The sequence below is a fragment of the Solanum dulcamara genome, chromosome 12 (assembly GCF_947179165.1).
Source record: "Solanum dulcamara chromosome 12, daSolDulc1.2, whole genome shotgun sequence".
Lineage (NCBI taxonomy): Eukaryota > Viridiplantae > Streptophyta > Magnoliopsida > Solanales > Solanaceae > Solanum > Solanum dulcamara.
In genome coordinates this window covers 4,798,814-4,826,081 of record NC_077248.1, presented here as the reverse complement: position 1 = coordinate 4,826,081, position 27,268 = coordinate 4,798,814, and the positions used below count along the sequence as shown (strand labels likewise).

The window sequence follows — 27,268 nt, the reverse complement described above, 5'->3', positions numbered from 1 at the left end:
CTATCTAACAAAGCTTAGACAAATAAAAAAAATCATCCAATAATTTTTTCTCTACTGAAATTTAAACTTGAAATCTCATCACTAATATTTCTAATTATTTGTCCTAAACCACAGAATACTTTCCTAGTGATATTTGGTAAAGAAAAATTTGATGAATAAACCTTAAGAATTTGGCATCAGTTGCTTTCCGTTTATTTCCATTCAAACTTTGACACTTTTTTCATAAAAAGGATTAAAGTCTATCGATACAAAAAATATTAGACAATATGATTCTTTCACAAAAAAAATCATCTAATCACCAACAGTAGTTATTAGAAATATTTTCTAATTTTATCATGTTCCATTGGTCAAAAGTTTTTGAAAAATAAGAAAAATGACTTTCACAAAAAAGTTTACCTTGTCACTCATCTTTTCACAAATACTGGTTTCTAATATCTCAACTTTGCAGTTCTCCCTACTGGCAAGAACAGAGATAGGATGCATTTTGACGTACTGGACGGATGAAAAACTGATCTAAGACATGCGTGCACACATACACACACACCTCGGACACAACAAATATGTCAACAGTACACTTCATGTATGTCAAGGCTACCGACTCATCGTGCTTCCATATCTTGCTGTAAAAAGCTCCAGCTTATACCAAATGACTGCCAAAAAAGTGATATATACCGGGCATGACTAGTGAAAAACAGAACAAGTATCTATGCATTAAGAAAGGGCGACGGACTATTTGAAGCATACCCAAGATCCTGTACATAGAAGACATTATCACATTAGAAGATGAGGAAACAAATGACAATTGTATAAAAGGTGAAAGACTTAATACACACAAGAAATTCAAGGACTGACTTAAGCTCTAGGATAGCGAGAGACCCCTTTCTTCCGGAGGAACTCAGGGATCTCTACTGAACCACCTTCCAGGAAGGATGAAGGTCGTCGGTTAATTCCAAGGTTGGCATCTCCTTGTGCTAGTTGGTTTCCCTGAAACATCATGAAACAAATTATACAAGATGCCCATCAATACACAGGATTTGCATGAAGAGTGAACATGCAAAGAGAAGTGGAAGAGAGTACCTGGAGGGGCCTCCCGTCACTTTCTTCTTGGCGCTTAAAACCGGTGGCAATTAGGGTTATACTGATCTGAATCATGATAATAATGACGCGAGTAAACATGATCCAAGATGAATATTGGTCAAGGGTTCGGAGAAAGAGAGCTTGAAACTAGTAAATACAAAGATTATGAGTAATGCATACTGACAAGTGATACAATCCTCCTGAATGCTGTAACATTACCAGAACCTATTTGTGTTTGCTGTAGAACTAACATAAACAAGCATTTGGTGTGGAAAAACAATGGCAATGTCACAACAGATGCATCTATTCATTGGAGCACTAACTTTGCATCATACCTATTTCTCCATCCATATCAGTTACTACCCATTGTTTCCTGTGCTTCGTTATCGCATTATTTGGCTATTGTTACTGTTCCTCGTTTTTCTGAATGCCATGTACTGTTTTCCTTATAGTTTGTTATGTCCTCTTTACTTGTTTATTTTTCTTTTTCAAACTGCTGTGATATGCGTTATTTGAGGTGAGGATCTTTCGGAAACAACCTTTCTACCTCCACGAGGTAGGAGTAAGGTCTGCCTACACTCTATCTTCACCCGACCCTACCTATGGGATTACACTGGGTATGTTGTTGTTGTAACAACAAGGCAAATTTGTTACGTCCCAATTTAAACATTTGATTTAAGAATTAGAAAGAAAGCCTATCCTATACTTACTCAATGTTTGACTTCTACCTGATAAGCTGTTTCTTTGAAGTACATACTTTGCATGAGAAATTCTTTAAAGTTGTTCTACTGTTACCAATATCTTTGTTTCCTTGAAATTTTAAGTAATATGCCTTCTCAAAATTCCAAAGAATAATAAAAGTTAATTCAGATTAGATTTGTTATGCAAGAGAAATCGACTGCTAATGCTTTCTCTTAGTAAAGGAAACCAATCGTTACTATCCCTCACAGTTCGGGTTTTATGGTCGGACCTACTTTTATGCTGTTTCAAGTATTCGAAGCTTCTGAGAGTCTACACCAGGTCCATTGTAATTATTAAACATATAGATCTTTTCTAGTTATTTCAGTATAGTATCATCTTAACAAAAGCAATATTATCCTTGTGATAGGAGATATTAATATACCTGTCCACTTAATGATGGGTCTATCACAGCTCCAAAAATGAGGTTGGCACTTGGATCGACAAGGTCATATATAACCTCTGCTGCAGCATTTACCTAGAGAAGCACCAGATGAACAAGCAAATGTAAGAGAAGACATCAAAATTTGGATAATCATGAATTAACACCATCCATAATGCGTCTACGAGCATAAAATATTGTGAATGCATCCGATTAAAGCATACTCTCAATACACACATAGCTTTCTGTGAATCTGGAGGTTCAAAAACACTAATGGTGCATCGAAAGTAGGAATGCTTTGATTCCATAGTTGTGAGTAAATGACTCATCTGACCATCACTATGTATAACATGAAAGGGATGCAATGATGGAAATGTGGCTACATGAAATTTCGATTGAAAAGCAGTCATCATAGCTGAACGTAGCAAATAGGGCAAACAGGTAGACCAGAAGTGTAGACCATTAAATTTTCTAGAGAAACTGCACTCATGCATCATTAATTAAAGATTCTCTTTGTTTTTTTCCATTTCTAGAAATGATCACTCTGGGAAATTAATGAAAAGGGCTCATATAACTATCTATACATGCTATGTTCAATATAGAAAATTTTCTTTAGTAAAAGCAGTAAGAACATTGGGGGTAGGGGTGGGGGTGGGGGTGGGGGTGGGGGGAAACAGGGCAGGTACCTCAAATAATGTTAAATCGTTACCACCGGTTATATTCCACACAATTCCAGTAGCTCTCTCGATGCCGATGTCCAGCAAAGGAGATTGAACAGCATTCAATGCAGCATCTCTGGCTCTGGTCTTCCCTGCAATATCAACCCAACAATATGACATATCCTGTAATACATTCTCAACAGAGATAATTTCCCTGAAAAAACCCAACTACTTGAGAGATGAGAAAGATCATATGTGGCCATACATATATCTGGAATTCCAATCTGAATATTGTTCCATGTAACCTGCTATAGCTCATAACAGAAATGCTTTCTAATATGGATATGGAATACTTTCGGATCTAGGTCAAAACAAGGATGGAACATGCAAAAAAATCTGCACTTTCAGAAATAAGTAAAAGCTACAACATTGTGAAATCAATATAAACACGTCAAATGTACATTGTGGCATGACAGGGTGTGAAAGTTATGAGAGTGCATGTAAGCTTAGGTTAGTCCATTAGAATATATACACTTTTTTTTAATTGATAACTGAGAAATCCCAGAAAAGATTCATTTAACATCTGTGGAAAAGATACTACATTTATCTTCACAAAAGATTTGACTAGAAAAATATTGAATATTGTAGTCTAATGTTTGTCATCACAGCTGAAAAAGACATTGTTAATATTGAAAGGGGAAGAAAAAAGAAATAATTAGATCAACAGAACTTTCATTTCATATTTCCAACATTCCAGCCCTCTAAGTTGTTATGTCATTTTTCTTTAATATGACTTCTGATTACAGGTTCCGTCATTGGCTAAAGCTATTCAGGGAATTTAATAGCTCGCTAACATCTCAGGAAACTTAACTTAAGGAACGATAACACAATATTAGGATAAAAGTAAGCAAAATATGTGATTCGGTGGTCCAGAATTGGGATCGCTATTCATTTGGGGAGGCTCTGCTAGTCCAAATATTGAAAGGAAATAAGGAGAGTGGATTTCAAAGGGAAAGAGCAAATGAAAGCACAAGTGATCTTATGATAATGTTCTTATCGAGCAACAGATGGTTGTGTCCTTCCATTCAAAATGTATACAGCATATTAGGAAAGCATAAGCTTGCACTGCAGTATACCGTTTAGTAAGTTGGGTTTGTACCAGAAAAATATATTTTATCTTGGTTAAAATAATGCTATCAGGGAACTCTTAGATGGGTGATTAGATTTAGAACAACTACAACACATCCTCTTTTGTTTGTTTAGTCGCTTTTGGCTTTAGGAGTACAGATAATATATCAGAGGTATAGGCTCCATATGTATCTTATAAGGCAACATCATCGCATTAGTAGTCAACTTACATCTAACAAAATTATGAATTAAACAGTACCAACAAAAAGCAATGGCCCACAATTGATAAAATAGCTTCCTGAACTTACCTGTAGCAGTTCCAATTCCCATCAATGAGGAACCAGCATTTGCCATAATAGCACGCACATCAGCAAAATCCACATTTACCAGTCCAGGAATCTGAATTCATGTAGATATACTAAGAATAAATAATACAGACTAACATATTCACCCACTTAACAAATAACAAGAGCACTGGTTTGAAAGTAAATTCAGTTCATCCTTAAGCAACGAATAATGAAAATATCAAAACTGAGATCCAAGCTACATATTACACGGCCGGAACTCAGATGCATAAAAAGAAGACAAATGGACATTTGGGAACAGATATATCATCCTTGGGCAAGTCAAATGAAAATTTATCAGACTCATTGCTATACAAATCCATACAAAGATCATATGGTATGAATCAGAAGCTTGTAGCGATACATGAGCATAGAAAATTACATTGTTGATAACAAATTGAATGGAGGGTACTCTTCATTTTTGGTTTAAAGAAAAGTATGTAGTTCTGGCAGAAACTTTAGTTGAATTTTCGGAATCCTTGTAACATTAATAAGGTCTTTTAAAATAGTAAATATATCTGCCAGCAATATTTTGTTCCTGATGAATACACTGTTACCTTTATAGAAAAAACAAACAAACTGAATGGAGAGTATCACATCATAATTTCTTCAGAAAACACCAAAGATGCTCCATAGTCTCTCCAGACGTATCAATACCACGGCCAGGATAAAATTAGTAGGGAGATTGATACTGATACTACTATGGATAAAGATTTTTGTGCAGCTGATGGTCCCTGCAGTCATCTTTTGGAGTAGTATACGGAATGAGAGAAATAGGAGATGCTTTGATGGAATCTTAACTCCAAACCACTCTCTCAAAGCTAATTGTTTACACAACCTTTTTTGATGGACTAGGTTAGCTACTGTAAGTAGCACGGATCAGTCTTTGGACTTTGTTAGTTGCCTTGTCTTATGACATTATTAAAGGGGCTAACAACTCTTTATTTATTTCCTGTAAATATGCATCTTCTTGATGCCTTTATGTGAATTAAATACCTTCATCAAAACAAAGATTTGCGCTGCAGTCTTATCAGCTACTTGGTATCACCAAATCAAAACATGCACTCCATTGGTAACAGACATGGATTGTTAGGATATAACTGAGTAAATGATCACCTACTCTAGGTGAAACTACAGTGATTATTAGCACAGAATTAAGTACATGTTGATATTGCTAGCATAAAATTGAGTAAATGATGACCTTCCCCAGGTGAAAATGTTATTCGCTCTATTCAATTTATTTGTCTGGATTTGACTTAATACGGAGTCTAAGAAAGTAAAGATGACTTTTGAATCTTGTGGTCTCAAAATTAAAGATATGTAGAATATACCAAAATGCCCTTTAATCTTGTGACCTTAAACATGTCATGTGGAAAGTTGAAATTAAGAATTTCCCTAAAAAGGAAAGAGGCATTCTTTTTGATACAGACTACAAAGGAAAGTAAGACAAATAAATTGAAACGGAGGGAGTAAATAGTAATTGTTAAAAGAAAAGCAAAATCAAATGTACAAACATGAAAACTAGAGAGAAGTTAAGCGTGAATTCCCCGTGTGACCATGACAAGAAACCTCCCCCCCCCCCCCCCGAAAAAAAAGGGAAGGGAATGAAAGGAGCAGTTACTAGATGTTTTGAAAGACTGGGAAAAGCTACTTAACTTCAAATTCTTGGCAAAAAATGCAAAGAGCAGAATGGAAACAAAAGAGTGGGAGAACTCAGCATTCGTACCGTAATTATATCAGAAATACCACGAACCCCTTGCCGAAGAATATCATCAGCCAGGTTAAAAGCTTCAGTAACTGGGGTTGATAAGGAAACAGCAGTCAGTAACTTGTCATTAGGAATGACAATTAGAGTATCAACATTTTCTCTCAAAGCTGCAATTCCTTCTTGGGCTTGAACTGCTCTTCTTCGTCCCTCAAAAGAAAAGGGGGTTGTGACAATACCAACAGTTAAGATACCCATTGACTTGGCAATTCCTGCAATTATAGGAGCCCCACCAGTACCTGTTCCTCCACCCATTCCAGCCTGCACATAAAATTTTGAAGCCCGTACAGGGGAGGAAAATTAAACCAAGTAATCCCTTCTATAAGACCAAACATGTAAAGGAACTTTAATTCTGAATACAGCAATATGCAGATCATCCATATTAACTTTTAAAAAGCCTCTGGATAATATATATTGTGATAGATGGCATCAATCATCTTACATGTATATAGTTTCATAAGGATAACTCATGAAATTAAGAAGTCTCAGAACCAAAAATCAGAGGCAAAACAGAAAATGACAGTATTCTAGAGTAAGATATTCCTTTTGATCAGTGCTCTAGAGTAAATATGTTCAATTTAAGAAATTTCCCTGATTTCTGGACACCATTTAAACTTAATAAACTAAGGAAACAAATGCAGATTGATATTAAGTTCGTCAGAGGAAAATTCATCATTTTATACCCCTGATAAATTTTAGTATTTACCCTTCACTTAAGCCTTCCAACACCATATTTCACGATTTTCAGTAAATTCCAGACGTCATGCAACTTTTAAGAAAATCCCCTCATGCATAGTTTGGTTGAAGTTATCATAAATGGACTAAAAACTAAACATGGGGCAAAATGGCCCTATTTGTACTTAAGCTAAAACAAAACATTTCTCTTTCTAGATAATGACTGAAGTACCCTACCGATCATCAAGGCACTCTGAAGATATCAAGCATGATTCTTTGAAAGTTTTTTCCTCCCTTTAAATAGATGATCTAGTCAAAATTCATTCATTCATTTCTCATCCTATTTAAGCAAGGGGAATCATATTCCTGAGGTGCTTAAAGGCTAAAATGACAAATATCACAGATACTCTAGCTTCTCCAGCATCAAATCACCTAATTTACATTTCTGCCTGGTATCCACCTTGTACCTGAAATTGAAAACTCAAACTAATGATTTGTTGAAACGCCGGCTGTTCATCCTGGAAATTTATACTCCTTAATTCACTATGTAGAATATATAGTACTTCATTTATAAATATTTCTAATCTATATAGGGAGTGATATGCGACTTCAGATTATGACACTGTCTTTTGCCTACAACCTTTACAATCAACGTATTCAGCCCAAGCTTGCAGTGTAAGCAAGATGAAGGCAAATGGTGGTGATGAATGATATAGTGGTTGGCGATATATAGTGGAGATCGATGGTGGGGATACTCAGTATTTATTGTTGGTTGTTATGGTAATGGTGGTTGATGGTGATGATTGTAATGGTGGCTAGTAGTGGTGAGAATTGATTATAGTGATTTACATTGGTGTTGAATGTGGTTGTGGATGGTGGTCATTGATAATGGTGGGCGATGGCGGTGAATAAATAGAATTGGTGAACTTGCATTTCTATAGAATTAATTTTTTTAATAGACATCTTAATGACATTAAAACTTTTATTACAAATCTTAATCATTCAGATCTATTCAAACGCATTAAGTAGTTGTAACATGAAAAAGTCAAACGCACTCAATGGTTAAGATCTAAATGATTAAGATTAAGACCAAAAAAACAAACGAACTTAATGATTGATATCTAAATAATTGATATTAAGACCTTCATTAAGTGCAAACAAATGAGGCCTAAATGGCAATCCCTTCAACCGCCACTTTTTCCCATTTTCAGATGCTTTAAGGGATAGGAGTCAATATGTTAAAGAAGAACTATTTGGAGTTTGGTTATAGTGTTGCAATTAGCTTGCCCTTAATGGATGGTTCCTACATATTGTTTTCATAATGTATCGTATTGTATTGTATAATACTGTATTATTTTGATGAATACACTATTCGGATAGATTATATTGTTTTCGGTCATTACATGATGTAACACATAAACAATTTAAAGGATAAACCTACAAGAAAAGTAGGGTATCATTTAAAGCTATTATAAAAAGGTAGGGTAAAGGTTAAAATAAGATTATTAGTTATAAACAAAGACAAGATGAGAAGAAAAAATAAGGTAATGACGCGATAACATCTAAGTTGCGCAGACTCTTCATTTTTGTTGTCGCACCCATGTCGACACGAGACGGGTGTGGGTGCGGGATACGTGTGGGATTTGGTCAACCCACATCAGATACTTTGACCAAGAGTCCATGGACAACCCACATCAGATACACCAGAAGGGTGCGGGTGCTGGATACATGTGGGATTCGGTCAACCCACATCAGATACTTTGACCAAGATACTCTTCCTCTTGGTCAATATTCATTGCTTCATGTTTCAAGCCAAATAGAGAGATACTAAATATTCAAGCAGTTTTGTTCCGACTTTTGGTAGACAGTAGCAATGATCTGTAAGGAGAGTTGGTGGAAGGTCTTGAATGACTTTCTTTTTCTTTTCTGAGGGGAAGAGTAACTTTATCTTTATAACTATATTTTTATAATATTGAATATTTTTAGCCGAATTCCCGCACCCTTATCCATACTCAGATTCGTATCCCCGAATCTTAAAATTTAGATTTTGCCGAATCCGACTCTCGGATTCGCATCCTTCTCGGACACCCGCATCCGAGTCCGAGCAACTTAGGATAACACTAAATCAGTTGTTACATAAAATGAGACTTTTCAATGTTACATAATAATGGATTTAACGATACGATACAATAAAATTTAAGTAACAATCAAAACAAACATGGTATTTAAGCATACAATACAATAAATAGGTAACTACCATCCAAACAAGCTGTAATTATATGAAGACCATTTGGTGATTCTGCATGTTATCACCAATTAACTCTGATAGATGTGATTTAAGAGAATCTATTTCAGTTGAATCTATCCAGAATATCTCTTATGAGTTTCATATACCCAGAAAGGAAGCACTGTATCACTAAAGCAGTATCTGTTATCGAAGAAACAAAAAAACAAAAGAATCTTGTACAACAGCATATGAAACCGAGAAACTGAGAAAAGGATTAAAAAAAGGGCACAGCATTGAAGTAAAGTTAGCATAAAGCTAAACACCTTAAACTTATTGTCCTAAACAGAAGCTGAACTTACAGTCACAAAAACCATATCTGCACCACGAACAGCATCTTCAATAGCCTCCTTGCTTTCTTTGGCAGCATTCATCCCTATATCTGGATTACCACCTGCACCTAGTCCTCTCGTGAGCTCTTGGCCTATTGGCAATCGATTCTCAGGAAACACAGGTGACATCCTAATTGCCTGAATATCAGTATTCACAATCCAAAACTCCACCCCATTCATAGAGCTCTCAATCATACGATTAACTGCATTTGATCCACCACCTCCTACACCAACCACCTTAATCTTAGCCTCATTGAAATTCTTCAAGCTTGATGAGTCCATCAAGCTCTCGGTGACACCTCCACTCGAGCTTTCTTGTCTAGATGTAGTGAAAGTATGGTTTCCTTCAACGTGAAGCATCGAAATTTCAGGATGCATATTTAGAAAGTCTTTACTTTGATAATTGTTGAACCTATGCGAATTAGCTGAACACTTGAACTTTGGCAAACTTGAAATACCCTTTTGGTTCAGACCCAAAAATCCACTTTTCTCATCTTCCATTTTCAAAGGGCAAACTCTTCTTGCAAGAACAGTTAATACCCCATTCCGCAATCGAGTATCCAGAGGCATAAACACAGCTGATGTACAACTAGCCATACCCAATAAAACCCAGAATCAGAAATCAACTTAATCTGTTAATTCCCCAAAAATATTACAACCCCACTTGATTATAACTGAATTTGAAACTTTCAGCACCTGTCAATTGAAAAAAAAAACACCAAGAGAACAAGAAACAGATAATCAAGGCTCCAATAACCCATAAAAACCCAATGTACAAACATAGTAAAACTGCAACGAGTAGATGACATAAACCAGAAATGCAACAGATAAAGCTCAAAACTTCATAAATTACTAGCATTTTTCCCGAAAACAAAACAAGATAGAATTGAAAACCTTATAGTTGCAGAAATTGTAGCAAGATTCTAACTTCAGCAAGAAAAAAGAGAAAGAGAATGCAATCGATGAAAGTTGTATCTTGGAAACAAATACTTACAGAAATAGTCGCAGCATTTACAGTGAGAGAGGCGAAGTTTTCAGTGAGATAAAAAAGAAGGCAATTTTTCGCTATTTTGTTATAGTGTAAGCTAGAGTAAGAAACTGAATTTTAGCAATTTCAGTGCCCATTTGATAAAAATATCTGCAGGTTCTACCAAAAACTTTGTAAAATCCTTCACAAGAATTGCTTGAGAATCACCCTAACTTAAGTTACTTTCTTTTATTTTCTATTTCTAGTGCAGTCAAAGTCGAGAAAATGTCATAAATAGTAGGACGAGGTTTAAAATGGTCCATTAACTATACATTTAAGAAATTTAGTCCTTTAATTATATAAAAACTTTTCAAATTTGATTTCTTAACTATATATCTATTGTAACGATCTAGTCGTCGTTACTAAAAATATCTACAGTAAAGGTATACGAATCTCTTTCGTCATAAGACTAAGATCAATTTCTTGATATGCGAGTGCATTAGTGTTGAACTAAGGTCGTACTATGCTCTTATCTCAAAGTTGAGTTGAAAGTGTCTATTCGATTTAGTTTTGAAATTGAGTTCAAACTAGGGTCAACTTCAAACGACCATATCTCTCAGCATATAATGAATTAGGTGGCTCATGACCTATCAAATTAAAGGTCTGTGAGTCGTGGCTGAACGCCCCTCTCCAACCAAGGTGGCTCATGACCTATCAAATTAAAGGTCTGTGAGTCTTCTTTCCAACGCCACCAAATTTGTGTCATTCGAAGTTCGGAGTAAAAAGTTATGCCCATTTTACTGGACACTATCTGGACTAGGCCGCTAGAGCAGGATTGAGGCCGCTATAGCGGGATCCGATGGGCCAGAACTTAAAAGTGGCGTATTTTTATTATCTCCTTCTTCCCTTAAATGCCAAAATAGATGAGGGTTACCTAGAAACCCCCAAAAGGCTGCTCTTGGAGAGAAAAGAGAAAGGGATCGTGCTATACATAGTTTCTCCTTCCGAAAGTCAAGGATCGTGCTATAATCCTTCTACAACCGTTTGGCGCTGTGGTAGGCTAGGTTTCTCAATTGAGTAGTTATAAATTCGTTCTCATTGCTTAATATAATGTAGATTGACGAGAGATTTCATGTCTAGGCCTTCGGGCACGGAGTTTGGATGGTTAAATGATAGTCAATTGTTGTTTAGAGTGGGAATGTATGTTGTGGGTCATGATTATTATGTGACTAATGATAAAGGTCCAATCTTTGAATGATAATCTTGGAAAAACTGTTTAGAAAGCCAATGATTCTTGTGAGATTAAGTGTAGATAATAACTAGATTATAATGGAATCCTGAGACTTGGGAATTATGGGCTATTGATGTATATAGAGGGAAGTGTTTATACAATAATTATGTGTGTTTATGTTGATTATTCCCTGTGAATTACTTGAGGGATGCGAATCATGAAATAAAGGATGAATGTGAATGACTTAGTGTTGATAGTCTCTTGCCATGAACCTATTTGATTACTTGTGGATGTAGGTTATGTTTTAGTCCATATCATAGAAAGTCTCTTAATAGTATTTGAGTAATGTTGTGATGTCTACCATGCATTTAATTATTGTGGTTGAGTGATTGATATGTTGTGATTGATCTACAATTTCAAGATCGTGAAATCTATAATCTTGAACTTGCTCTACTAAAAGTGATACCTTGAATAGAAAAGGCTTGATGAAATATTGTTAATGAAGGGAAAGATAGAATAAAACCAATGAAATGACTATTTGTGAACAATTGCAAGCAATGAATCTGTTACTTGATTATGCAAGTACGTGAACTATTCATTGTGGTCTATGATTGTTGTTGCGATTGTGATATTGGATCGAGCGTCACGTTCCGACACATATATTGGATCATGTGTCACGTTTAAACACATATATTGGATCGAATGTCATATTCCGACATATATATAAGATTGGGTGTCATGTTCCGACACATATATTGGATCGATTGTCATATTCCGACACATATATAGTTTGGGTATGGGTTCTATGAAAGAACCATTGTGTGGCTATCATCTGTGAATTGATCTTGACTATATATGTGATGATAGAGAAACTGACTCGATTATAATTGAGCATGCCCATCTTGTGTAATAATTGATATGAAAGAACCAAAGGTTCAACTGTTACCATGTTGACTGTTATATCTGAGATTTACAATGTGAAACTGTATATTTCTCTGAAATGATAAATTGATAACGTGTTCATGTATATGCCCATTCGAATTATATTATAGTTGCTAGACTTGTCTGCATCGTAGGCATGAGGTCATGGGTAAATAAGTGGAGAGTAATCGATGCATTGCTAAGTGAAATTAGTGACTTAAAGTCAAATATTGTTGATGTCCTGTGGACATATATGTTAAATGAGGGATTTGAAGAGAATTCGGAGCTTCTACCTCCGAATAGGCCACAACGGGCTAGTGTGGTTAGAATATGAGCCCTAGCCCACATAAATGTTTTGCTCTTTCAAGTAAGATGTTAATTATTCTAGGGCCAGATGCTGGTATGAAAGCTAAAGGTAGTAGACTAGTTAGACAAAGTTAATGAGCCCCGTAATTCAGAAACTCATCTATGTGTTAAATGGCTAGGCCTTGATCTGGATTAGATTTGGCAGCGAACCAACTAGAAAGGATGAGAGTTGGGCTTGAACAACTTTAATAAGTTTAATGGAAATGATAAGAGTTTGTGCACAAAGGTTTGGCTGTGTATTTCCTCAAAAACATGTTTTCTTCTTGTCGATTTCTTTATATTATGCGGTGGGTATTGGGTTAACCGATGATGTCTACCAATACATATTGTTTGTGCTGATACTACTTTGTGCTGATACTACTCTTGCTATGCATTTGACATAGTCTGGTTGCAGGGTCAGTGATGTTTCATAAGTGAAAACGAAGATGACTCTCCGACAGCTTCTACTCTTCATTCCTTTTGGTGGAAGTTGTGTCTTGTTTTTATTTATATTTTGTATCTTTAGAAACTCTTGTACTTGTTTAAACTAGTATCCTTGGGGTGTTAAGTGATTCTTGTAATAAACCTTGGCGTTTTAAAATTTCAATTTATGGTGTATTTCTAACTCTTTTTGGCTATTAATGGTTTTTTTGTCAAACTTTCACATGTATTTTTGTAAGGGTTCTCCTATATAGGTGTTAGAGTAGGTGCCCGCACGGCCCGATGGATTGGATCGTGACATTTATTGATTTTAGTCTCTCAACTATATATTTACAGATTTTAGTCCTTTAAGTTTTCAAGGTTTGGTCTCTGCCCATTTTTTATACAAATAACTTAGGTTTATATTAATGAAATTCATGCGTCAATGAAATTAAATCATTAATCCATTTTTTCATTTGTTTTTTCTTCTTGCTACTTTTTCTTCAAATTATTTTTATGAAAAAAAATCGTAATCTCACCGATTCAAAATACAATTCTCGAGGAAAGAAAATATAAATCCTAATCTATTCAATAGAGGATAAAATGAAGCATATTATTGCTGCTAATGACTTGATTATAAAAAGAAAAAAGTTATGACTCGTTGGATGTGGGGAGGAATTTATTTATATTTAATAGAAACGAACTTCTTGGAATGAGAATAAAATTAATAGTTTTTTAATCACATGTTTTGATTTCAAATTTTGTACTCCAACAATTTTATTGAAGTGAATTTGTTTAATTTTTTAAAGTTGAAAATTATAAAATGGTAGATTCACATTTTTTTTTCTAATTTTAAAATAGATCAATTTTATTATTTTGTTCTTATTTTACGTAGAGAATTTTGAGTAAAAGATCAAATCTCTTATTTTTCTTTTGTATGAAAAGTAAAATTAAAAAAAATCACACTGAAACATAGCATATTCAAATCATTATCAATAATAATATGCTTTTTTTATCCTTCATTGAATAAAATCAGGACTTATATCTTCTTTCTTCATTAATTTTATTTTGAATCGTTGAGGTCCAGGTTTGTTTCTTAAGAGTAATTGAAGAAAAAGTAGTGGGGATAGAGAAACAACTGAAAAAATGGGTCAAAGATTTAATTTCACGAAGATATGAGTTTCATTAAAATAAACCAAAGCTGTTTGTATAAAAAATGGACAGAGACCAAAATTGATATGTTTTTGAATACTTAAAGGACTAAAATTGGTAAGTGTAAGGGATTAAAATAAGGCAGACTCCGCAGCTGCGGACCGGGCACTATCACTATACTATGCGATGCTTTTAATAAAAAAAAATGGAAACGAAACGTCTTAGTGTTGTTCCTAGGTTGGGGGTCGGGGGCAAGCCTTCAAGACACGACTTCAATAAATGTATAGTTAAGGAATCAAACTTGATAAGATTTTGAATAGTTAAAGGATTAAATTCGTTAAATATATAGTTAAGGGATCATTTTAAACCTTTATGGCATTTTCTCAGTCAAAATCCATCTTTGTTTCTCTTTAATATAAATAAAAAAATATGATTTACATTAGGTATTTAAGTCAACCAAGGTCAGATATATATCTTGTAAACACTTTTTAAAGACTTAATCAATATTAGTAAGTGATATGCTTTTACTTTGCTTTATTAATTCTTAAAGTTAACTATTTTATTTGAATAGATTGTAAATGGAAATTGTTTTTTTTCTTATAAATTTTTATAAAAGTAAATATATATATATATATATATATATATATATATATATATATATATATGAATATTTCATTTTTACTTTACCTTTGATTTTGTATTGATCACCCTATTTTAATAGATTTTTCTTTAAAAAGGAGATGGAAGACTTCATTGAGTATTATGCCATGAGAAAATGTTTAAATGTGGCATTGAGATTATAAGGGTTATATTCTCATTATCTCCTAAATACATAATTTTCTTTGGTGGTATTTAAGAGGAATATTATCAACTTGTGATCGATTGATGAAAAAGAACGTAACTCTCACAACGATTTGCCCATAATGTCTTCACGGCGATGAAGTCATTATTCGCTTGGTAGAATGCACTACTCTTAAACAATGTTGGCAATCAATGATGTTTGGCTAGCTACATGGAAAATTCACCCTTGCTTGATGGATTAGGAACATATGACAAAATTTTGGCAAAGGTAAAGTTGAGGAGGTTATTTTGTAGCTTGGGATGAAATGTATGAAATACTTTATGTTGGAATAATAAACAACTAGTGTCGAATGTAATTCTTTTGAAGGGACAAAACTTTTTGTAAGGAATTGAGGATTGCAAAGGTGTTATCATCATTATAATAGTGTGTTTCTGTTAAGGATTCATCATCAACTTAATTATTATCTAAGACAAGTCAAGAAGAATCTAGAATATTCAAGAATTATATATAATTTAAGAAAGATCTCTAGAATACTCATTCTAGAGAAAAAAGTCTAGAAATGTTCTAGAAAAGATAGTTCTAGAAAAAGATAGCTAGAAACATTTAGAAGAAAGTAATATGTATCCCTCTCTCGATTCTTCCATCACCTCCTATAAATAGAGGTGGTCCATATCATTTATAACTAGCAAAAAGTAAGAAAACAAGAAAGAAAAGAAAGCAAGAGAGCAAACAAATGAGAGAGATAAGAGAGAGTTACTAGTGTGAGTGCACAAATATTGTGTAAAGATTATACACCGAAGCAGGTTCCTACTTTGATATAATATAATTCAAATTGTGAGAAATCGATTGTGCCAGTCATCAATAATATTCAATAAGTGGTATCAGAGCCTGGTTGATCAAGAGTGAGATAGCAATTCAAAGAAGATCATCCAAGCTACTATTGAAGGCTACAAGTCACTAATCAATGATGAATTTTGCAAGCACTCTCAACAACGTTGAGAAGCTCAACGCAAGCAACTACGGATCATGGAGCACGAGAATGCAATATTACTTTCTCGGCCAAGAATTATGGAATATCATTAGAGGATCAAACACTACACCACCAACAAATATTGAAGCAGTAAAAAGGTGGAAGGTCAGAGTTGGAAAGACCATGTATGCTCTCACTGTAACCGTTGAGGATGAGTTCCTACAACCGATTAAAAATGCTAAAATACCCAAAGAAGCTTGGAACACGTTGGCAATAATTTTTACAAAAAAAAGGATGAAAGATTACAAAGGCTTGAAAATGAGCTTTTGTTGATCTCACAACGGAATATAACAATCAATCAATACTTCTTAAAGGTAAAATCATTATCTGATGAAATATCAAAATTAGATCCAAAGAATGCTATCACGGAGACAAGAATGAGGAGAATCATGGTTCATGGTCTAAGGACAGAATATAAAGGCATAATTACAACCATATGGGGGTGGGCCACAGAACCAATTTTATCTGCGTTGAAAAATCTATTGGCAAATGAAGAAGATTTGGAGAAGCCATTATCAAGTTCTCTATAAAAAAATGAAGATAAGGCACTCTTCAACAAAAAGCAAGGCTATCAAAAAAGGGATGAGAGAAAAAGCTCATGTCCAGGGGGAGACCAGAAGAATCAACATCAAAGAAGTGAGCGACATTACAAGAAGGCAGACCAAAGCTTCAACAAACGGCAAACGGAGAAGTGCTATAATTGTGGAAAGAAAGAACACTATGCTAGAGATTACTGGTATAAGAAAGCTGAAGGTAATATAACTACTTTTACCCAAAACATGAAAGATGAAGAAAAAGCTTGGGATTTCGAGACCTCTTATGCAGTTGAAGAAAACAATCAATAGGAGGATCTTGTCACCTGTCACTCCAACAAAGAAGAGGAAATTGCACTTGCAATTGTAAGTGAGAAACTGGTCGATTATGAATATGATTGGATCGTTGATTCAAGATGTTCCAATCATATGATTGGTGATAAGAAAAAGCTTATCAACATGAGCAAATATAAAGGCGGTCGAGTAGTGGTAGCTGCAAATAATTCAAAAATACTAATAGATCATTTTGGCAAAATGGTGTTCGTGCCTCATCATAGCTCAAGACAAGTGGAACTTCAAAATGTCTACCATGTTTCAGGTATGAAGAAGAACTTATTATCTGTGTCGCAATTAATTGATTCTGGAAACTATGTCTTATTTGGGCCAAATGACGTAAAAGTATATCGAAACTTGAAAGTTAGCAGCGCACAAATCATGGAGGGGAGAAGATTAGAATTAATTTACTCCATGTCATCCAAGATAGCTTATGTTGAGAAAACTCGGATTAATAAAACAACTGATTTATGGCATACACGTCTTAGGAATGTGAGCTACAACAAACTAAAAATCATGATGCAGAAGTCAAAATTAAAGGGTCTTCCCCAGCTTGACATTAAAGGAGACACTATATGTGATAGATGCAAATAAGGAAAAACACATCAACTTTCCTACGAAGAATCAAAGTATCAAGCGAAGGAGCCACTAGAGCTAGTGCACTCAGACGTGTTTGGACCAGTGAAGTAGTTCTCCATCAGTGGTTACCATTACATAGTAACATTCATTGATGACTTCTTAAGGTTCATATGAATTTACTTCTTGAAGGAGAAATCTGAAGTATTTGAGAAGTTTAAAGAGTTCCAATATACTGTGGAGAATGGTACTGGAAAGAAAATCAAATGTCTCTGCACGGAAAATGGGGGGAGAATACATGTCATGTGAGTTCAATGACTATCTTAAAGAGAAGACGATAAGGCGATAATTAACTTGCCCAAATATGCCACAACAAAATAGAGTGGCTGAAAGAAAAATTAGACATCTAGTAGAGATATGCAGAAGTATGCTGCATAGTATGGATGTACCAGCAAGGTTTTGGGCCGAATGCATGAAGACTGTTTTCCACATCACTAACAGGTTGCCACAAGCGAGACTAAGATTCATCTCACCGTTCGAGAAACTTAAAAAGATAATTTCTACCGTAAGCCACTTTTGAGTTTTTGATTGTGTGTGTTATGTGTTCATACCAGATCATTTCTGCGGCAAGTTTGATAGGAAAGCTGTTCGTTGCATCTTTGTTGGTTACGACAAACAAAGGAAAGGAAGGACGTGTTATGACCCTACCACAAATCGAACATATATGTCAAGAAATATGGTATTTGATGAAACATCATCATGGTGGTCCGAAGAAGTCATATTACCAGATTTAATAGAATTGGAGCAAATCTACAACATAAGCTTAAAGAAGGACAAGGAAGCAAGATCGAATTACAACAAGAGGTATGTGAAAAACACAAATCACATACAAAAGAGATATATTCAAGCGGAGAAAATAGAAGCCCGTGAAAAAATGGAATTCATGAAAACCCAGAAGATTTGCAAGATGAAGTACAAGAAACTCCTCAACTACGAAGATCCACACGATCAAAATGCCCAAATAGTAGATATATAAATGCGGCGCTAGCTGAGGTTGACAGGGTCAAGGAACCTACCACCTTCAAAGAAGCTTCGAAGAGTAATGAATGGAGAAAGGCAATGGAAGATGAGATTTCAGCCTTAAAGCTAAACCAAACTTGGAACTTGTGGCTAAACCTAAGGACGTTAAACTCATATCATGTAAGTAGGTTTAGAAGCTAAAAATATTTCCTGATGGATCTATCGAACGGTACAAGACACGATTAGTAGCTCGGGGATTCTCGTAGGAGTATGGGCTTGATTATGACAGGACATTTATCCCCGTAGCAAAATTACTACAGTTCATGTGTTATTACCTCTGACAGCTAGTAAATCTTGGACTTTATGGCAGATGGATATGAAGAATGCCTTCCTCCACGGAGAGTTGGATTGTAAAATATACATAGATCAACCACAAGGTTTTGTGAATAAGAAAAAAACTTTGTATGGTTTGAAGCAATCCCCCTAAGCATGGTATGGAAAAATTGCTGAGTTCCTGATCCAAAGTGGCTATCAAGTGGCACCAGCAGATTCAAGCTTATTCATAAAAGCTCACGAAAGAAGGTTAGCTATCATATTAGTCTATGTGGGTGATTTAATCATCACATGAGACGACTTTGATGAGATTCATCAAAGTAAAAGAAATTTGGTGGTGTGATTTCAAATGAAGGAGCTGGGCGAGCTAAAACACTTCCTTGGCCTAGAGGTTGAAAAAATAAAAGATGGATTATTCCTTGGACAATAAATGTACGCAAGAGATATACTCCAAAAAAATGGAATGATGGGTTGCAAGTCATCTTTTACACCAATGGAGACTAACTTAAAACTATGTTCCCATGAAGGCAAAGACTTGGAGGAAGAGACAATGTATCGTCAACTTGTCGGTAGTCTTATCTACTTAACATTGACCAGACTAGATATTGCTTTCGCAGTTGGAGTAGTTAGTAGATTTATGCAGAAACTAACAAAGCCTCACTTGAAAGCAATCAAGAGGATATTAAGGTAAGTGAAAGGAACTATTGACTATAGACTATTTTATATGAAAAGAGCTCCTTGCAAGATAAGCGGATATTGTGATGCAGATTATGCAGGTGACCATGATACTCGATGATCAACCACTGGATATGTTTTCAATCTTGGATCTGCAATATCATGGTGCAGCAAATGACAACCAATTGTTTCACTTTCTACGACGGAAGAAGAATTTCGAGCAGGAACAATGACAGTGCAAGAGAGCACATGGCTAAAGCAACTCATGAAAGACTTGCATCAACCATTGAAAGATATCGTACCACTATACTGTGACAACTTGTCAACTATCCATTTGGCTGAGAATCCTGTATTTCACGCTAGGACAAAGCACGTGGAAGTATAACATCATTTTCTTTGAGAAAAAGTTCTTCAAGTCAAAATTAAAATGAAGCAAATCAAGACAGACGGGCAAGTAGCGGACATATTCACAAAGAGCCTAGACAACATGAAGTTTATAAGATTTCGAGAAGCACTTGGAATAGTTGAAAGAAAAAATTAAGTTGGTGTTGAGGGGGAGTGTTAAGAATTCATCACCAACTTAATTATTATCTAAAACAAGTCAAGAAGAATCTAGAATATTCAAGAATTGTATAGAATTTAAGGAAGATCTCTAGAATGAGTATTCTAGAGAAGAAAGTCTAGAAATGTTCTAGAAAAGGTAGTTCTAGAAAAAGATACTAGAAGAGAGTATTATGTATACCTCTCTAGATTCTTCCATCACTTCCTATAAATAGAGGTGGCCCATATCATTTGTAACTAAGCAAAAAGCAAGAAAACAAGAAAGAAAAGAACACAAAAGAGCAAACAACAAGTGAGTGAGATAAGAGAGAGTTGCTAGTGTGAGTGCAAAAATATTGTGTAAAGATTATAAACCGAAGCAGATTCCTACTTTGATATAATAAAATTCAAGTTATGAGAAATCGATTGTGCCTGTCACCAATAATATTCAACAGTTTCATCCACTAAAAATCAAGTTACTAAATGGCCGAAACTGAATGAGAATGAAATTAAATGTAATACAGTTGCTAATAGTCATAAGGTAATTGAGAAAGATAATCAGCTAGTTCATCCAACTCTTAAAAAAAATATTTTAAATAATTTTTATTTTGATCTCTTGTTTATGACTGTAAGATACTAATGAAGGGCTTTAATTAGGACCCCGTTTCTCTAGTTAGAATATCACCTAATCAAGTTGTTCATGTTTTAGTTAGAGTGGCTGAGTTTTTTTTAAACTCAATAAAATAAGGATCTAATACGTCATCTATTATCTTCTCGATTATTATTCAAATTAAAAGCGAGTACATCATAAACAAAAGACAGTGGGGCAGAACCCCATTTCATCCCATGCATAGAAACAATAGAAACAACCACCTTAGTTTAAGTATGAGCATTTGATTCACTGATTTTTGTAACTAGAAAAACAAATACTAATTAAAATCTTTTATTAGTGTCTTACATTCCTAAACAAGCGAATTAAAATAAAAATTATTTGAAATATTTTCTTCAAAAACTTGATGAATTAGTTGATTATTGTCTTTATGACCACACAATTATTAACAAAGCCGTTTTCCAACCAACTGAGAGGTTATCGAATATCCATAATCTCTGCAGATAATGGGCAAGATATTTTATTTAAAAATCTTATTCGTATTAACATTTCCATTTTGACAAGACCGCTATGAATATCAAAACTAGCATTTGTGTTACTTTATTTCAAATTATATTTTTATACTAGCTTGGTCAATTCAATATCATTGAAAATAGAAATTATAGGTTAAAATAGCTTCTTCTATCTAAAAGGAATAACATATTGATTGTTTGGAATTAGAGATGCATTTTATGTCAACAATTTATATTAAAGAAAAATAAAGTACATATTAAGTTAATTTAGTGTAAATATCTAATATGAATAAATATTTTACCTTAAACCACCTATTACATGACGAGATTTCTAATATCAAAATTTTATGTTTAGTTTAGAAATATTGAATAACTTTTCAACACATACCAATTTTTTACTGGTTTAAATGTTTGATCTTGATATATTTTAATGATATGCAACTAAGATCTTATTTGCATGTACTTAATGAAAGTTTGAAGTTTGATTATTCATATCTTAATTATTAATATTAATCATTTAAATCTTAATTATAAAATGTTTTTATCTTTTGCAACCAGCTAATAAATTTGAATATATTTGAATGAGTAAGACATATAATAAAGTCTTTATTCAAAATCTTATTTCAATTTTTTAAAATTATTATTAAAACTGCTTCACAAAAAAAAATACATTTGGAGAGTAGCAACTTATTTTTGGCTAATTGACTTGAAAAATACTTTTACTAATACTTTGTGTTAATATTTCAAAAGCACTCGTAGAAAAATTACTTGTTTAACTTTTAAAAAATACTTTCTGCTATCATTCAAAAACACTTATACTTGTCTTAAAAGTCTATCCAAACTACATATCTTTCTAAAATAAATATATTTTCTTAGCCAAACATTCAATTAATATTATTAATATGTTAATATCACTACCATTTCATCCATTTTCACCCTTGTATACCACTGTCGTGGTCGCATGCGACATTATGTATCTACTATCGCCCATCATTCATTATTCATAACCATCATTTTCAACGAGAACCATTATCTTCAATTATATAATTAGTTGTTATTATTAGTAATCATTATTTATAATCATCACAACTAATTGTCATACAACACCATTACCTTAATAGTTTAACACCAGAGACGATGGTCATGAATCATTTTTTCAATCATCAATCACAGTCATATATCGTCAGTCATCGCTATCAATCGTTACAACTATCATTTATCAAAATCATTCATCATAATTATCAGTCATCACAATTAATTATCACCACCGGCCATAATCATTAACTAATATAGTCAACAATCATCAATATTAACTAAATATTTCTAAATAATCGTAAAAAATTCAAAATTACCGCTCATAACCACCATTATCAACCACTCTTAGTCAACACCAATAATCACCACCAAATAAATTTGTCTTTCATATTTTACTTACCATATTATTATAGATTAATTAGTATTTTAAAAGTGCTTTACTCTATTAAAAGTATAAATAACACACTGATTTTTTTATTTATTAAAAAGGTTTAATATAACTGGCTACTTGACGTGGGTCTCAACTGTATTCCAAATTGCACACAGCACACCACTCACTGTGTGTGTCTGTGCTGCGTTTCTTCCTCCATCTTGTCTGCCCAATTTCATCCTAAAATTTTATCAGATTCCAACACCCTTTTGATCGACGGGACTTAGCATTTACATCCATCGATCGATTTCTGGTTATGGGCCGTTATCTTTAACTTGATTATTGTTGTAAGTTGGTCAAAATCTTTTTTTTTTGTTTTATGTACTTCATCATCCATTTCATGTATCGTTTTCTCTATGAATGTGTGGGGGCTTCTTAAATTTTGATTTTTTTGGTTGCAGGATGGGAAATTGATGAGGTATTAATGGGATTGTTGCCTCCGCCCAAAAAGGTGAAATCTTTTGAGTCTTTCTTGATCTGGGGTTTTGAACTAGATGGTAGTGGAATCAAGAAATCTGTCATTGGTTGATTGTAATTTTCTGGGTCATTAATTGGGTTGTCTGATATTTAATCTTCTGGTCTATTTTCCCCTGAAGATTGGTCTGTGATTTACTGTCACTCTCAGTTTGAACACTGGGGTTTTAGTTTGTTTTTTTTTAATCTGATTTTGGATGTCATTTGGTTTGTTGAGAATAAGCTGATTCTTGACTTTAAACATGCCTAATGTAGCTGTGAAGTTTGGAGGTGTTAGTGGCTCAGTTGGATTTGTTAGGTTATAGCATTTTCCCCCTTTTGGTGGCCTTTTGATTTGTTATTCTATATGAAGGCTATGGAGCACCTTCCTGTTGAGGTCATTGGCAACATATTGTCTCGGCTAGGAGCTGCACGAGATGTTGTGATTGCATCTTCTACTTGCAGGAAATGGCGAGAGGCTTGGAGAAATCATCTTCACACACTCACGTTTAATTCGAATGACTGGCCTCTTTATCATGAGCTCACAAGGAGCAGACTAGAGATAATTGTGACCCAGACAATTTTCCAGACTAATGGATTGCAGTGTCTTTCAATTATGATGGATGATGTGGATGAGTTTTCTGCTGCTCCGGTGATTGCTTGGCTAATGTATACGAGAGAAACCTTGCGTGAGTTACACTATAATGTCAGGACTACCCCAAACATTAATATACTTGAGATATGTGGTCGCCAGAGACTGGAAGTATTGGCTCTGGCACACAATACGATTACCGGTGTTGAACCTAGTTACCAAAAGTTTCCTTGCTTGAGGTCTCTTTCACTGAGCTATGTCAGTGTATCAGCTTTGGACCTTAGTATTTTTCTCACAGCCTGCCCGAAAGTTGAGGTCTTAAGCCTTATAAGTCTTGATATTGTTATGTCTGATCCACATGCCTCAATGGAGCTGAGTACTAACTCTTTGAAAGATATCTATGTTGAAGCTATTAGTTTGGATAAAATCATTCTGGAGGCTGATAGCCTTGAGAAGTTGCAGTTAAAAGATTGTACACTTGAGGTGTTTGAGCTTGTCAGCAAGGGGAAGTTAAAACTCCTTAAGATTGATGATGTTAGTGTCATCCATCTTGATATTGGTGAGAGCGCTGAGAACCTTGAGATTGTGGACGTCAGTAATTTCACAATCATGTGGTCTAAGTTCCATCATATGATAGCAAAATCATCAAAACTGAGAAGACTGAGGCTATGGGCAGTTGTGTTTGATGACGACGATGAGGTTGTTGATATTGAGACAATTTCTGCTTGCTTTCCGCAACTAACTCATCTCTCCTTGAGCTATGAACTTAGAGATGCAACTATTCAGTATGGATTGCAGGGTTCTTTTCAATTGGAAAATGTGGTTGTATTGGAGCTTGGTTGGACAGTGATTAGTGACCTCTTCTCACAGTGGGTAGCAGGGCTATTGCAAAGATGCCCCAATCTGAGGAAGTTGGTGATTCACGGGGTTGTTTCAGAAACCAAAACACATGAAGAATGCCAAACATTTGCCAAATTCACATCCTTTATTTTAAGGCTAATGAGGAAGTATTTGAAGATAGATGTTCAGTTTGAATATGACTAGATTTGAGCAACTTTATCCTGCCTTGCAATTCACATTTTTGTTCAAATGTCAATAGCTCAAGGAGGTACATGATCCTTTGTGGTGATTGTTTGTGTTATTATGTGGATACCATGATGCGTTCCTTTTTAAGTTAAAGTTGTACTTCAGCATTGTAACTTACCCTATTCTTTCAGTTCAAATTCACAGTTGTGGTATTCTTGTTTTTACTAGGTTAGTGCTATGACACACTCCATCCCCAGTGCAAAAGAAACTTCTAATTTTTTCTGCTTTTCTGGTTTATATCTTGTTGTAATGACGTTTAGTTTTTTGTCCATGTTTTAGCTTTTCTAGTATACATACACTGCATAAATTCAACTACATACTTGCTGAGAACAGGAAGTCAACTGTCTCGAATTATATCAGGAAGCCACTCCGGTTGCAGGGAGGAACATTGTGCTTCATTTTTAACAGGAGAATGAACTGAAGCAATGAATGTCTTTGTAGTCTAACTTTTGGGGTTGTGCTATGTTAAAGAGGAGAGACTTTATAGCTATTTGTTGACTAATGTAAGGATAACTAGTATAGAGGTAAACAGGAGGGGTACGTAGAAATTATTTTTGTTGTCTCGTTTCTTGCAAGTAAAAGAAGAGTAAATGTAGCTTTTGAACCTCCTGAAGTTGGAGAGAGTATACGAGGCAAATGTACTTTGCGCCATTCGTTCAGTTGGAAGTTTTGGGCAAGAAGTTGGAATGGTTTGCATTGTCTAATTTCTTCCAGGTATTGGTTGAATGAAGGAGAGAGATGGATGTAAGACAATTCTTGTAAAAAAAATTGTTCCTCTTTTTACTACATTATCTTTATTTTCCTCCTGCCATAGTTCCTCCTTGCACAAAAGTTATTTCTGTGGCTATAGAAGCTTCTCTTTATGTAGTAGTACTCTTGGATCATCACCTTATATGCTGATTTTTGGGATGGTCTTCATTCTCAACGTTCACTCTGTTAACTTGGTAAAGTAACAACAACATACTAGTTTAATCCCATAAGTGGGGTCTGGAGGGGTAATGTATACGTAGATCATACCCCTGCTTGAAAGCTATTGATTAAGTTCACATATGGAAGAAGAGATTAGACATTATAATCAAGTTGAAGTTTTTATCTAACACATTAGGAATTTACTTCTATACAGTATTAGAATGGAAACTTACATAAATATACTATATTAAGAAAATATTTACCATTTATAGCTATAATATTTTTTTTCACCGGACACTTATAATACATTTATAATAGAGTTTTAATACATATTAGCGAGAATAATTTATAAAACTCATATAATACAAGTTTTATTCATAGATAATATATTTATCACACTTTAATACACTTATAAAACATTGTGTCAATTTCTTACCAAACAAGTATAATATATTTTGAAACACTTATAATACATTTTTATAGCATGCATAATTCACTTTTAATACATGGAAGATATATCATAATATTGTTATGTATTGCTATAGATGATAATAAATAAAAAATATTGCTAAAATCAGTAATTATTTATTAAAAAGTGTTCTCCCTGGTAATTTTTTTTATTAGAATTAAGACCATTAATGCCAATTCCCATTTTTGGAAGGATGGGCTTGCTAGAGTTACACCAGGCCTTTTCTATTGTTTAGCATGGCCCAATGGAAGAGTCCCAGAAGGATTAGGGGTGAAGTGCACAAATCCATTTTTTGGGGTCACTATTTATTGATATTCAATTTTTTTCAAAAGTTTATCTGCTTCAAAAATTAATTTTAGACATAAGCAACTGAAATTGAAAATTCAAGTATGATTTCATGCATTTTTGTCTAAAGTGTGGCCTTAGTGTCTGTTTGACATAGCTTATTTAAAACAACTTATAAGCCGCTTTAGATAAACTAAACCAAATAGGTCCAATTATTTTTTGAGGCTTATTTTAAGCACAAAATGACTTTAAGTTGGCTAGCCAAACATTAAAAAAGTTGAAAACAACAGCAACTTATAAGCCAATCCAAACGGATTCTAAATGTCAAACATAAAATATTTTTGTTGAAGTTGGCTATGACTTGTCAAATTTAACTTCAGACGTGTTTTACTCAAGTTGTGGCCTAAACTTGAAAGGCATATCTGATTACATATCTTATATGGAAATTCAAACCTAAATTTTGTAGATATCACCAACATGGTTGGTTCAGATCATAAGTTGTGGGTTAATGGAATCAATAGCTTTTACATATACCATGTATATGTAATTACAAATTACTAAATAACTATAAACATTTAATTATAAATTAAGTTATTATTGTATATTAACCCAACCCACTAACGTT

General features: G+C 34.2%; 2 protein-coding genes across 2 annotated transcripts; one reads left to right on the top strand and one right to left on the bottom strand.

Moving 5' to 3' along the window:
• Positions 1-163: 163 nt before the first annotated feature.
• On the bottom strand, positions 164-10,579 carry LOC129876400 (cell division protein FtsZ homolog 2-2, chloroplastic-like). The gene is made up of 9 exons (XM_055951835.1): positions 10,379-10,579; positions 9,355-10,080; positions 6,055-6,354; positions 4,293-4,383; positions 2,884-3,008; positions 2,201-2,293; positions 1,078-1,143; positions 853-984; positions 164-752 (listed from the first exon to the last, which is right to left on the bottom strand). The coding sequence occupies exons 2-8, from the start codon at positions 9,979-9,981 to the stop codon at positions 853-855; spliced, it is 1,434 nt and encodes a 477-aa protein (XP_055807810.1). The 5' UTR covers positions 9,982-10,080; positions 10,379-10,579; the 3' UTR covers positions 164-752.
• Positions 10,580-22,927: 12,348 nt separating this feature from the next.
• Positions 22,928-25,249, top strand: LOC129877037 (F-box/LRR-repeat protein At1g67190-like). Its single transcript, XM_055952518.1, has 3 exons — positions 22,928-23,136; positions 23,251-23,300; positions 23,676-25,249. The coding sequence occupies exons 2-3, from the start codon at positions 23,274-23,276 to the stop codon at positions 24,936-24,938; spliced, it is 1,290 nt and encodes a 429-aa protein (XP_055808493.1). The 5' UTR covers positions 22,928-23,136; positions 23,251-23,273; the 3' UTR covers positions 24,939-25,249.
• The last annotated feature ends 2,019 nt before the right edge of the window (positions 25,250-27,268 follow it).

What these genes read in the sequence shown, in the direction of transcription:
- LOC129877037 (XM_055952518.1), top strand. Translation starts at nt 23,274, where the DNA reads ATGGGATTGTTGCCTCCGCCCAAAAAG. An exon ending in TGTTGCCTCCGCCCAAAAAG is followed by an intron (nt 23,301 to 23,675) that starts GTGAAATCTTTT and finishes TTCTATATGAAG; the next exon opens with GCTATGGAGCACCTTCCTGT.
- LOC129876400 (XM_055951835.1), bottom strand. Translation starts at nt 9,981, where the DNA reads ATGGCTAGTTGTACATCAGCTGTGTTTATGCCTCTGGATACTCGATTG. An exon ending in CAGATATGGTTTTTGTGACT is followed by an intron (nt 6,355 to 9,354) that starts GTAAGTTCAGCT and finishes TTTTATGTGCAG; the next exon opens with GCTGGAATGGGTGGAGGAAC. An exon ending in GGGAATTGGAACTGCTACAG is followed by an intron (nt 3,009 to 4,292) that starts GTAAGTTCAGGA and finishes TTGATATTGCAG; the next exon opens with GGAAGACCAGAGCCAGAGAT.